Source organism: Rattus norvegicus, chromosome 15, assembly GCF_036323735.1.
Source record: "Rattus norvegicus strain BN/NHsdMcwi chromosome 15, GRCr8, whole genome shotgun sequence".
NCBI lineage: Eukaryota > Metazoa > Chordata > Mammalia > Rodentia > Muridae > Rattus > Rattus norvegicus.
In genome coordinates, this window is record NC_086033.1 from 24788464 (window position 1) to 24802264 (window position 13801).

The 13801-nt window shown below is 37.2% G+C and overlaps 1 protein-coding gene across 3 annotated transcripts in view; it reads right to left on the reverse strand.

Annotated features, from left to right (window-relative positions):
* Positions 1-274: 274 nt before the first annotated feature.
* Exoc5 (exocyst complex component 5) overlaps positions 275-13801 on the reverse strand; it is a 46204-nt gene continuing 32677 nt past the window's right edge. The window contains exons 10-15 of one of the 3 annotated variants that reach the window (XM_039093635.2): positions 10827-10935; positions 7200-7320; positions 5204-5290; positions 3980-4088; positions 3175-3390; positions 275-2443 (exon numbers count right to left, since the gene is read on the reverse strand). In XM_039093635.2, coding sequence (XP_038949563.1) covers positions 2255-2443; positions 3175-3390; positions 3980-4088; positions 5204-5290; positions 7200-7320; positions 10827-10935 — 831 coding nt within the window. In that variant the 3' untranslated portion in view covers positions 275-2254. Of the gene's footprint in view, positions 2444-3174; positions 3391-3979; positions 4089-5203; positions 5291-7199; positions 7321-9202; positions 9345-10826; positions 10936-13801 lie in introns of those variants that run through there. The other 2 variants (NM_022204.3, XM_063274610.1) reach the window with 2 other exon arrangements.

Genomic DNA, 13801 nt, shown 5'->3' on the forward strand with positions numbered 1-13801 from the left:
TTATGTCCATATATGCAAATACTTTAAATGTAAAATGCAAAGAATCAATACTGGTTTACACAATGCAACATTTTTATTTCTTTAGAGAAATACCTCATCTATTCTAGCTAGATTTCTAAATCTTGATTACACAGTCATGTTCTTTTCTGCTAAAAAAAGGGGACGACCTAAGCTATGAAAAATAAGGAATATTTTAAGAAAAAATTTTATAGAATTCATTATAGATATCCTTAAAATATAAAAATAGGGTGAAACAAAAAAAAAAAAAACCAACTGCAGGGAATTTGTTTATTGAGCATGAAAGTTAACACTTCTAAATAAGGTATTCACTTTGAATTTTCTTTGTCCTGTCAGTGGACATAATGGAAAATATTGCACAGAACTCAAGCATGGAAATAATAATTAACAAAATATCTAAGCAACAAGGATCTGCTTTACATTTAAAAATTAATCCAAACAAAATAACTGGAATAATAATAATCTCTGATTTGGAAGTCTTAAAATGTTATTTCATGTTTTATTTGATATTTTTCTTTTTCTTTTTTTACAAATTGACACTGTACAAAGAATTCAAATGGCCAGTAAAACTACTGCCTTAACCTGTTGGCTTTAGGTAACAGAGGTATAATTTGAGTCCGCATCAGTCCTTTCTAGGTGGCAACAGTACAAACAAGAGCTTCTCTGTATGAGGCTCTGTTCTGGCTCTCTTGTCTCAGGACAGCCATCTGGAAGGCCTCTAAAACTGCCACCAAGTGCTGTGAAGGTGACAAAAGTTGGCATGCTTATTGCCCCCACTTACCATTGTAACACTGGGCTAAACAGAACGTGGAAACTCAGTCAACAGTAAGCTGTGGAGTGGTTAGCTCTGGACCTAGGCAGTTTGATAATGATGGTAACTGTTCAGAGTCAGGTTCTCAGAGAAAAAACAGTTCTTCCAAATTAGACCAAAATCCTACCTTAAAAGAAAAAAGATGCTCTGAATGAACTGAAGATTACGGTTTACCTGGTTCCTAGAAGGCTATGAACTACACATAACTTAGAATAATGGACGACAGATAATCTAGTTTGTATTCTCACAGAGTAAGTTGACAGGTTTATGAGCAATGGCCTTTCTAAAGTTTTATTTGATATTTAAAATTTTGTGAGTGATTTATTATGTTGCCATATTATGCCAATTCGATTATAATCTCTAAGGAGTACTAACGCCAGCAATGCCTGGAGACTGGAGCTGAGAATGGAGGAGGGCAAACTCTACAGGTCTGAGCAGGCTTTTGGTGAAGGTTACCTCCATACTTGGAATATATACTATTACTCTTCTAAGATTCCCAGCTCCTGTTAAAATAGAAGACTCCTGCATGTTTAGCCATCCCACCTCAGTCAAGGCTGGTCTTGAGGGGCTAACTGCACTGCTGATATCATAGTGCTTTCTCTTATACACCGTTTACATCACACATCGACTTTTTACTCCTGTAAGAGTACTAAAATGACAAACATGGTCCTTTAAAGTCTTCCACCTTAAGTTAAATATAAAATAAGGTAGTTTCATTAATTTCTTGCTAAATAATTGGCTTAAAATCTATTTATCAAATAAAAAATAGTAAACTTTTAAGTTTCACCCAGAGAGCAGATACATCCTGATCTGTTCCTAATGTCTATTTAAAATGGTTCAACAGTTAGTGGAGCTCATGAGATTCTCCTTGGGCCATCACTGCTGCTGCACCTCAGGAAAAGCACATCACCACCTAGACAAACGGCGCTCAGCTGGGATCCTCTTGAGATGTAAAAAGTTCTTTAGGAAAACCTAATAGCTTAATTAATAATCACCAGTGCTGAAAATTTCACTGAGAAACTGATAAATACGAAATATAGTTTTACTGTACTTTGCCTATTTTTAATGCAAAACAGGAAGGTAAAATTTCCAAATAGAATACGTTAAAGACCAAGAACCAGAACACTGGTGAATTTCATTCATCTTCTGACACCAACATTTTTCAGGATTTTAACAGTCATGTAGGTTAATAGAATTTGAAATTTATAAATTAAAGTATGGAATTCAATATAACAGGGAAAAAATATAAAGCAAAACACAGCTAGAAGTGTCCAATTTTCAAATAAAATTCCTGGGTAAGTATGGCTGCTGTTTTCTTCCAGTCATTTTTTCCCTTCAAATATTGGCGGTGTCTGAAGGACTCTCCTGTGCTTTCTGTCACCCGAGGCCTTCTGAAGAGCAACCCATTGCCTCTGTAAACTAAGCTCAGCTGAAGTGCCGAGCCAGGCGGGCGGATCTATAGTCAGCTCGAAGCTGGACGAAGGAGTGGAGTATGTTCTTGTCCAGATTGGCCAGTTGTTCTCCTGAGCAGACTTGCTTTAAATTATCTGGAGCAACGACTAGGAGATTGCAAAGTGCATGCAGAGTATCAAAAAGATGTAATACCATTGGAATCTGAATTGAGAGAAGGGAAAAGAAAGCATTGAACCAGATTATTTTCCTAATACATTTAGTAAATTCTTGTCACATCTTGTTAATCAGAACTTAATAGTACGAGGGAGGTTCCATATGTTAGAAATTTTTGAAGTTTCTGAAGAGTTAAAACTCAAGTTTCCATAGTGTAAAATCTTTAAAAAGATTCATATTACTCAATTTTCTCAGTAATTTTTAACTTGGTACACTAGAACTAATTCTCATTAGTACAACACCTTTAAAAATAATTTAAACATTAGGGAAAACTGATTTCAGATAAACATACATAAAAAAAGAATATTATTTTCCTAATGTGTGACATAAACATCATTTACCCTGGATGTTAAACAGACCATCTCAATGGAATGTGCTGAAATATAACCTTATCTAAAATAAAGTCCCAAGGGGGAAACGTTCATCCTGAAGTGTAACTGACTAACATGCCTGTACTACATAGACTACATTAGACTACATTAGAGCCATCCTTAATGATGCCAGTGAAACCACATATTTCTTTTCTTTTTTTTTTTTGGTTCTATTTTTCGGAGCTGGGGACCGAACCCAGGGCCTTCCGCTTCCTAGTCAAGCGCTCTACCACTGAGCTAAATCCCCAACCCCCACATATTTCTTAATAAGTCAATACAGGCTTTTAATGGTCTGGCTTCTGCTTCTGATCTTACTTGCAAGCTTAATTCATATTTGTTTATATGTACCTTGAAGTCTTTGGCACATTTTCTATATTCAGCAACGTCGCAAATTGCAAGCATGCCGCCCATACAACTGTAGGAATATTGTTGAAGATGCTCATAAGTAAGCCGGTGGAAACGTACTCCGAGCTCCATCAGAACCGTGTCCACATTCTTCCCATCCATGGAATTCTTAATCTTCTCAACTTGTTTTCTTACATAAGCACAAACCTTTACACATGCCTGTAAAAGTTTTTTACAGTTATACATATATGTACATCATCTTCGGAAAGAAAAATACAGTTTTCAATTTCTAAGTATAAGAGAAAAAACTTAAAGCACAATTACGTTTAGGATATTTGATCACACTGTGAGCCCCAGTACTGTGAACTGGAAAAATGTTTCATACTGTGGTGTGTTTCAGCCTGGCACGCACCTTTAACCCAAGAGCCTTGTTTACTGGAACAAGTAGCTGTGGTGTGGCTCAGTCCTGAAAATCACCTTTAATCTAAGAATTTTTGTAAACAAGAGCTAAATGGATAAAGTTCAAGAGGGGTGAACAACTGGTTGATAGGGAGTGGACACAAGGAAGCAGCAAAGAGGGACACGGAGTTAAAGGCCGTTAGAAAGTAGAGAAGAAGAAGGAGCTTTTTCAGCCGAGGACGAAGGTCAGCCGGGCGCTTTCTCTGCCTCTCTGGGCTAGCAGGTCTTCGTTTGGTAAAACTGAACATTTGGTATTTTGTTTTTAAAACAACACAAGCAGGTGCACTAATGTGTGTATAAGTATTAAGGAAGAAGATAATATATTAGCACACTGAATAGTTCCACTCACATTAGTATACTGAATCAAAACATTGTTTTCATCTTCTGGCTTAAAATCTGTTTTCTTTTGTTCTGCAGCCAAGATGTGCTTCATCTGTCCAATCATACAATTTAACGTCCTGAAGGTTGAGAACATAATACACATGACTCATTTAACTTACTCACTTTACCTATGTATTAGACTGAATTAAGTCAAATTATTTAATTGCCTATCATCGCAAAACCACTTTGGAATTGACAAACTAGATTTTGGGGAAAAAAAGTCATTTTGTGATTTGATATCAACGAACTCTGGGTTTATCATCTTTCTCCTTTGAAAAGGTCTTCTAACTTAGCACTAATCATTTACTTCACAACCAAGGATCTTCTGAGGCAAAGCCATGCACGGGAATCCTTAGGAAGGCGGGATAATAAATGGCTCAAGAAGAACCGCTGTGGCAGCACGTACACTGCATCCCACAGTCAGCGGGCAGTCAGGAAGAAGTTCTCCAATTCCAGCTGACACACACAGGCACTGGTTATAAGGCACCAATAATATCTAACTTACGTGATGCTTCATAGTGAGCAACCACTCTGCTTGTGCAAATAAGAAGACCACTAACTTAGAGTTAAGGGGCTGCAAGGCAGAGTGGTCAAAAGTAAGATTAGAGACAGACCACAAAATTAAGCACAGCAACAATGAGGTCAAGTTACAAATGACAGTAGGCCAACAAAGGATGTGAGATGCACTGGGAGCTCTACTAATTCCCAATCAGTACAAAAACACCATGTTCTCAAAACAGAAACCTGGAGAGTAATTATCTTCAGTAAAAGATTTAACGTTCATTGAACAGAAGTTGCACTACAAAGCAGTACAATGACTACAATGCTTCTCCAATGGCTGGACCCACTCCACGGAAATGCAGTCCTAACCAGTGCAGACCTTTGTGCTTCCCGTGTGCTCAGCAACACCTGCCCTGGACTCCACCCCAGGCTGGCACCTCAGGGTTAAAGTAATCTGTAGCCTGTACTACATATGTATGAAGCAGATGAGTGGGGCTTAAAGTCTGAATTTGATTTGAAATGTATTTAAACATACTGATTTCCAGGAAAAAAAATCTCTTACAGATGTTAAAGTATCAACTTTACATCAAGAAAAGAAAAATAAACTTTCTTTTCAACAAACTCTGTTCATGCTGCTGTGTAAATGTGCCTCTACAGGTTTTATTGCAGGAGATAAAAGCAGTTAACTTGCCTATCGATGCCAGTGTCCAACTTCATCTCCATCTGCTCAATTATCTCCTTCTTCTTCTGGAGGCATTCAGACAACTTAGGAGAAGAGCTATCGTTTATTACAAAGGAAAAGAAACCTCCCATTAGTAGCCTATTAGACACGTTTCTAGTCTGTATACAGTGTATTCATATTTGTAAATAATCCTAACACCTATTTTCATTTGCTCATAAATTCAATAACTATAAAATAAATTACTTGCAATTATGTACATGAACATATCCAATTCGTTCAAACTAGAAAAATTAACCCATTAAATCCAGGACAACAGACTTGTTACTCTGATCTCTGAGGAAACAGCACTTCACATCGCCATGCAGCTTTGAGTTCAAGACCAGTCTCCTGTGTATCTAAATATCTGATGTAGTAGTAATAGGTCACGGTACCCCCAGACTCTTACAGATATAACAGATCCAACTAATAAAAATGTAAGTAAATCCAGTTATATTTAGCTTTTTAAAATAAAAAGACATAAAAGCTAATAATCATGGTTGCCTTCTGAATACTATTAAAATGTCCAAAAGGCTCGATATTAGAGAATAAACAACACTAAAACTCCTGTGACTCTCTGCTGTGGCATAACCGTTTTTTTTTAAAGTAAATTAATAAGAACACTTCCTAAGCTAGGCTTGGTGGCTCATGTCTGTAATACCCACCTGAGCTACACAGAGAAACAGTAAACTTCCTCGTTTGGGAATCACAAGAGATCTTTGAACTTGTTTCTGGTCTAGATATGACATAACACTGTTCAAAAAATTAAACATTTATCTCAACATTTCCTGCACAGATAACAGTGTAAGAGGACAATATTCGTGAAATATGTTCATATATATATAATTCTATTTAATTTTTAAATGCCTTAAAAGTCCATATAAATTGATATGAAGATATGATCCAAATCCTAATGCTTTATCAAAATATGTTCATTTATGTTTCCTGTACATGTTTACAAGCACATCATGGCTATTGGTGTACACGATTACAACATTTGTCCATTCCCTTTCTTCCCTGAAAACCCTATAGACCTCTCCTAGCCCCAGACCTTAAAATGAAGAAAGAAAGGGAGGAAGGAAAGAGAAGGAGGGAAGGAAGCTACTAACTTATTACTGGACTGTCTCAGACCTGCCAGCTCCTGAATAATGACATAGAGACTTTTTATTTTTTGAAGCTTAGGCCTTAGCTGACTACCTTGCATAACCTAATTAATTAACCCATTTATTCTAGTCCACGCTTGCCATGTGGCCCATTACCTTTCACTTGGTACCAGTACATCTCACTTTGTCTGTGTCTGGCTGGCCAAACTCCTGCCTCTCAATTTTTCCCCAGAGTTCCTACCTCTGTCTGAAATCGTGCCTTTCTTCTCCTGCCTCAGCTATAGGCCATCAGCTCTTTGTTAAACAAGTCAGAAGAATGCCTTAGGCAGGTGCAGAAGGACAGAGACAAACAAGCAAACATAAAACCTCCATGTGAGATTGGGTCTTACTGTCCAAGCTGACTTTGAAATCATTATATTGGCTAGACTGCCTCAAACCTGAGCTCCTCCTGCCTCAGCCTCCTGAGTGTACGTGATATGTATACATGTGCATGTGTGTGTGTATGTATGTATGTATATGTGTGTGTGTGTGTGTGTGTGTGTGTGTGTGTGTGTGTATGTATGTATGTATGGGCATGCCTAGTATCTGCTGTCTTCCAGAGGATGCAAACTGCTGAGTTGCTCTAAACTGGAAGGCCCTTTTCACATTAGGTTTCAGATTCTCATTCATGATAGTTAAAACTTCCAATATATTAAAATTAACAGCACAGTGGGAAGAGAAAACAAGAGTTCAAGGAAAAAGAATAGACTTTTATTTCAAACCTCCTGTTCTGCTTGATGCTTACATGAAGATGCATTCTTTAAAAAAATAAAAATAAAAACATAGTAGTAGTTGAATACCAATGAAAATATGACAATACAACTAACCTTATTAGTGGCATTAGGTGATCATTAAACTGTTTGTCAAAAAGATGAAAAATAGTATTGGCCTGTTGTACAACATCCAAAAAATAGAGATTTGCGTTCCTAGAATCTGATGATGGAATTCCTAAAATTGGAAGGATAGGTAAGTGAGAACAACCTTAAAAAAAAACTGAGCAAAAGAAAAAAAAGGATTTATATACCATATGAATAAAAATAACTGTCACATAATAAATCAGCAACAATTAATAGATTAAACAGTTTAACAAGATCCATCCAAAGTTACTTTTATACCCCAAAGTTATCTTCAAGATTTGTTTTGATAAAATGGAAAATGAATCAATTAACAAAGTGTCTGAGCTCTCCCACCTTCCCCTTCTGTCCTGAAAGTTCCTACCAATCCCATAAATACATTCCAACCATCCTCCTTAGAGCCAGGCTTTCCTCCCTGACAGTTAACATGGCTCTCCTTGTGGCCTTCTAGCAGTTTTACCCTCTGCCCTACAGACACCTGTCAATCACACACTGTGCTCATCATGGTCTCCACTCTTTCCTCAAAACTATCCAGAACCTCATCACCCAGAGATGTTTCCTCAGCATCTCCTAATACTCTATGGTTCTTAACAACGTTCTGACACCAAAAGATGGAGCTGAGACCCTCTCTGAGTCTGCTTCCTCCTTCCTTCCTTACAAGATCCTTCCTCTTTGGAGCTCTACATGCCAGTGTTTCTATCTAAAATTGAGAAGACTAGAAAACTACCCACAGCTAACGATAATATATAACCTTACTGCCTAGAGTTCTTACTACCTAGAGTAACTTTACAAATGGAAAACAAAGATGTTTTGTACAAAAGACACAATCATTGGTGAGAGAATTAAAGGTGCCAACACAAATACACAATAAAAAGGCTGAACCACACATAGAAAATACTAATCACCATAAAACATGGAAATTAAGACAGTATTAGTAGATATATTTAACTAATAAAATGTAAAAAAACCCCTATTTCCTAACATATATAAAAATCTGTATATACCTCCAGGCTGGAAGCAATTTAAGTTGTATGGAATAAGGTCCTTAGGAAAAAGGTATGTTAATGAGAATTATTTAAAATATATATGCATAGTGTGCTTTGACATGGGACTTTACCTAAAGACAATTCCGGTAAAGAGTAAGCACTACAATGCTACTCCAGCATGTCTCATCACCTGGTAGAATTTTATGTGGCCATTAGGAACAATGACCATGAACACTGACTGCACTGAACATGCTCTTGAATAGGAGGAATATTACCAGTCCAAATGAAATTTTCCTAAACATTTCAAATTCAGAATAAATAGGAAGGTTTTCATTCTAGATAAGCAATAAATTCTTCATGTCAGATTTAAATTTATGTTACTTCTTGTTATCTTGTTATTTCTAATGAATACCTTAATTTTATTTGTGTGTGTGTGTGCATGCGTGTTTGTCAGAGGACAACATTCAGCAGTCAGTTATCTCCTTCCACCATGGGATCTGGGTACTGAACTCAGGTTGTCAGACTTGGCAGCAGGTGCCTTTTACTGCTGAGCCATTTTGCTGGCCCTTAATCTTATTCATTATCTTATTCTGTAATCATATTTTAAAATATTTAAATTATCCCAATACAAATGACTACACTAAGTCATTTTCTAGCAGCACAGTTTAAGTACTTGATGTCACCAGTCTGCTCTAATTAAGTTAAAATTCCCTAACAGACATTGTTACTTATGAAGGAAACAGAGTTCCTAAGTTCGTGAAGGTGAGTCAAGGTGAGTCATCTATGGCTAGCTCTGGTTCATTATTAAAGGTTTCTAGGGTGGTGCTCTGCACAGTCAGGAGGCTTCTTGAGTTCTACATGCTTTCCACGTACTAGGGTACAATGCTGGAGGGTAGAAGGGACTAAACGACTGAGATTCCTGTCCTTTAGGATTTATATGCTGTTGTCTCGACTTAGAATATTCTTACTCCAAACATTCAGTTTACTCACCACTTTATTGAGTTCTCTGGTTCATGTGTCTTCTCAGAGGCCTTCTCTGACTACCCTTTCATAAAAAGCTTTTGGGGGGCTGGCGAGATGGCTCAGTGGGTAAAGGTGCTTGCTGCCAAGCCTGACCACCTGAGTTCGATCCCTGGAACAAACATGGTGGAAAGAGAGAACCAACTCCTGCAAGTTGTCCTCTGACCTCTACATGCGTGAACATACACAAAATAAATGATAAATAATGAAAAATAAAAAGAGATTCTGCCTGTAAGTCAGTCTTTACTCTGCCTCCCGGTTAGCATTCTCTATCCAGTTTCTAGTTTTGTTTTCCTTTACTATATTTCTATTATTTTTACAAGAACACGAACCCCATGACTAGGCATGTTAAAAAGTATGTGCTTAGTACTGAGAAGAGACAGACAGTAACAAATCAAATTAAATTCTGGGACAGTGGCTAACTGTACTGCAATGGGAGCACTACTGCACTAAGTGGTCAGCCCAAGTGTCTCTGAACAGGGGACATATTGGTTGAGGTCAGGTTGAGAAGACAAATATAAAGAGCTGAGGGAAAGTTTACGCAATGGACAAATCCAGGTACAAACAGCCTAACAGGAAAACAGTGAAGACCAGGGTTATTGAGACAATGCAGGCAAGCAGCACGGTGAGAACCCTGGAGATGGAGCACACTGTTCTAAGTCGTTTGCTTTTATCCCCTCCAAGAGTAATAATCCTGAGGAGTCGTCAGTAGGAAAATAACAATTAGAAGATGATAATGTTCAGAGTGGGATGGTGTCCGCAGAGATGAGACAAAGCAGGTAAATTATATCTGGATTATGCCTACAGTGTTTGCTAATGAACTGGCCGTCAGCAGTGAAAACAGGAAGGTTAAAGCAGTTTCTGGGTTTGGTATCTAACAACTGCCTTAAAGCCTTATGAGAAGAGCACTGTTGGAGGAAGACAGTTTCTTTGCTCTATTATTTTATGTTACTCAAAAGTCACTATATAGTCTAGGCCAGCCTCAAACTCATAGTGACCCCTGCCTTGGTGTCCTGCATGCTGGAATTACAGGCATGAACCACCATGCCTGGCTAAAGAATTTCATTTTTGAAATGTTAATTTTAAGATTACCCACTTAACAGGTTACAGGGTCAGGTTATCAACTAGGTTAAAAAGATGGAAAGTCGGGGAATATGTTGTTGTTATACCATAGATACAAAGTAGCAAACCCAAAAGAACAAGGCTGGGAACATTAATATAAATATATTCCTTTCCAGACTTATTTTTGAATACTTTTCCCTCTAAACTTACTCAATTCCTAAGCAGAATTATTCTTAGCTCTATTTATGCTCCTTGACATTTTATAGCACAGACAATTGTTATAAATCCTCCAATATATTGTGCTGAGTTACACAGTCTGTAGCCTTTCTTTACCGGATATCAGCAATAGAGAGAACTGTGCCGATGTTTAATTTTTAGCACCTCGCACACCCTATTATCAGAGAAGCTCAAAATACATTGTATTGAACTGAATTCACCACATAGAAGTCATAGATAGAACAGCAGTATGAATATTGTTCAACCAAACAGAAGTAAAAGAGTTTAACGAGAAGTGTAACAGAAGTATACTTACCAGCAAGCCCCGTTTCTAAAGCATAATCAATATGCTCAATACATAAAAATTCCACAAGAATGGTAAAAATTCTAAAGGCATTCCTTGGTAAATCAGAAGGATCAGAAAGCTTTAAAAATAAGCAAAAACAGTATTATTCTTCAAGCCTACATTTTAAAAAACCCAACTTTTAATAAAGTCATCTTTTTGTATAGAACACTATTTCAGGTAACTGAATGTCACTGTTCCTATCTCACTGTCCACACAATTATAATCCTCTTGACTGTAACTCTCCTGACTTAGGGCAGTGCCTTTTCAAATCTAGGTTGTAATCCTCAAGTAAAACCCAATTATAGGGTTAGGGATTTAGCTCAGTGGTAGAGCGCTTGCCTAGCAAGCACAAGGCCCTGGGTTCGGTCCCCAGCTCAAAAAAAAAAAAAAAAAAAAAAAAAAAAAAAAAAAAAAAGAAGCAAAGAAAAAAAAAACAATTATATTTTCAACACACATATGGGTGCACTCTGCTAACAATGTGGGGTATATTTTGAATTGCTGGGATCACAGTCAAAGAAATTTGAGAGTCTCTAACTTGGAGGGCTGTTCTAGAAAAACTCAAACCAAAAAAAGATACTTGTGGAATTAGGCTGTGAAATCAATTAATATACATAGTAATAAAAATGTAACAAGATCAAATTTTAACTCATCATATTCTCATGGAGTAAGTCTCTATAATGTTATTCAATCTGACCAAGTCATAGTACCCTCATTTATGAGATGACCTAAGATTAAGAGCATTTCTCCTTGGTCTTAAGGCTGGGATAGAATAGGAAAACTGCAAGCTTAATTTACACTAAGCTCACATGTTTACTTTGATGCTGCTACTACTAGACTATTTAAAGAACTATTAGCAATTATGTTGAGAAAAATGAACTCTTAAAAAGTAAATGACTCTCAACTTGTATTAACTGTTTCTCTATTATTTATGAATTGCTTTCCGCCTTTGCCAAAACTCTTTAGTATTACCCCAATTTCAGGATAATACTGTTTGGACTTCTTGGAGTATGAAATATTTACAAATATATAATGAGGTCAAGTTTAATAATAAAGTTTGTGTTTTATGAATATCTATGAAAGTAGCATAAAGATAACAATACAGTATTTTTTCACTAAGCTTTAAGGCCATAATTACAACTTTCCAATGTGCCACTATATTAGTGGCCAAGACTCTTTTATGCTAGAGCATGAAGATCCTGAAGTTGCAGACTAAGGACACTGAATCCTAACAAGCCTGATGTGTAAACTAACCAATGTGTAAAGAATCCATTGTACCATTTTAAAGCCCCAGTTGGTAAGGGCTTCTTAACCACTACTCCAATCTTTAATTCTCAGCAATCTCTACTCCTTTTCCTTTGTTTCTGATTTTAAACAGGTACCCTTACCTCCATCACAAATCATAAAAGCCAAGCCTAAGTTTTCACCTTTTTCCTGCTTATATCCCCAAATCCATACAAAACATAGAGAAGATAAACAGAAAACTGAAAAAAAAAAAAAAGTATAGACGACTTCCAAGAATTAAGAGCTGACATGCACAGAATACTCCAGCAAACAATGTGAATACACAGTCTATCAGGTATACGGGAAACCTTAATCATTATGGGCTGTATCTTGTAATATAAACCATCTCAATAAATTTAAAATGGATGACGCTATGATGCAAAGTTTTTTCACTGACTACCAATGGAATAAAACCCAAAATCATTAACAGAAAGGCATCTCGTATATCTCCAAATGTTTGGCAACCAAATAACACAATTTAATCATATAAGGGCCAAAAAAAAAAAAATCAAAGCAAAAATTAAAGAGTATTTTAAAATGAATTAAAATAAAACATATTTAAAAACTCAGTTTTCATCCAATGCAGTACTTAAGAGAGAAATGTAGTTAGATGCACACACCAGAGAGGGCACACACAGGAAAAGATCAGCACACTCACTCAGGTTTTACCTAAAAAGCAAACTAAAGCAAAAACAACCAGGAAAGGGGCAAATAACACCTAAGCAAGCTGAGGGAAGGAAACAATGAGGAACAAAATCAGAAAACCCAAGAGGCAAGGGGACTAATAAAACCAAAATGTTGGGGAAAATCAGTAAAATCAATACACCTTTGGGCTAGAGAGATGGCTCAGTGGTTAAGAGCACTGACTGCTCTTCCAGAGGTCCAGAGTTCAAATCCCAGCAACCACATGGTGGCTCACAACCATCTGTAATGGGATCTGATGCCCTCTTCTGGTGTGTCTGAAGACAGCTACAGTGTACTATCATACAATAATGGTGTACAAATAGATAATATCAGCTTCTTCAGCCACAAGTCTCAGGTACAGGTGAGCTTAGGATTAGTAATGGCAACCAAGGGTTTTTATCATCCTAAACAGACTTGAACAACATAATGTGTACAGATTTCATCTGCTAAAAGGAGGACAGGAAACTAAGCAGACAAATTTTCCTTGGAATTGAATGCCAGGCCTACCATGGTAAAACCTGAGACATAACCCGCAGGCCCTCTCTTGAGCCGGGCACCCACAGTTGGTGCCTTTACACTGTGCACACCAGGTGGAAATGACAGTTTGAGTGGGCCAGACACATGCACCGCCAGATCTACAGAGGTCAGAGGCTACTAACAGACCATATTACTGGCCATATTATTGTATACTTATACAATAGTATAAGCCTTTGTCTTATCCCTGTGCTGTATTCACTTTGATGGACTATGAACTCTGAGTAAGACCAAGTATTATGATTTCTACGACAGAAAGAGATAGTGATGAACACAAATTATTTGGAGGTATGGACCAGGCCTCCCAGAACAAGGCTGTGGAGTGCTGAAGAACCTTGCAGTGCTGAACACAGACAGTTAGTTAACTGTAGAAACAGCTTTGGAATCAGAAATGGTCCCATCCTGTCTCAGGAGAAAGATGCAGAAAATATGGCCTACCTTTCTAA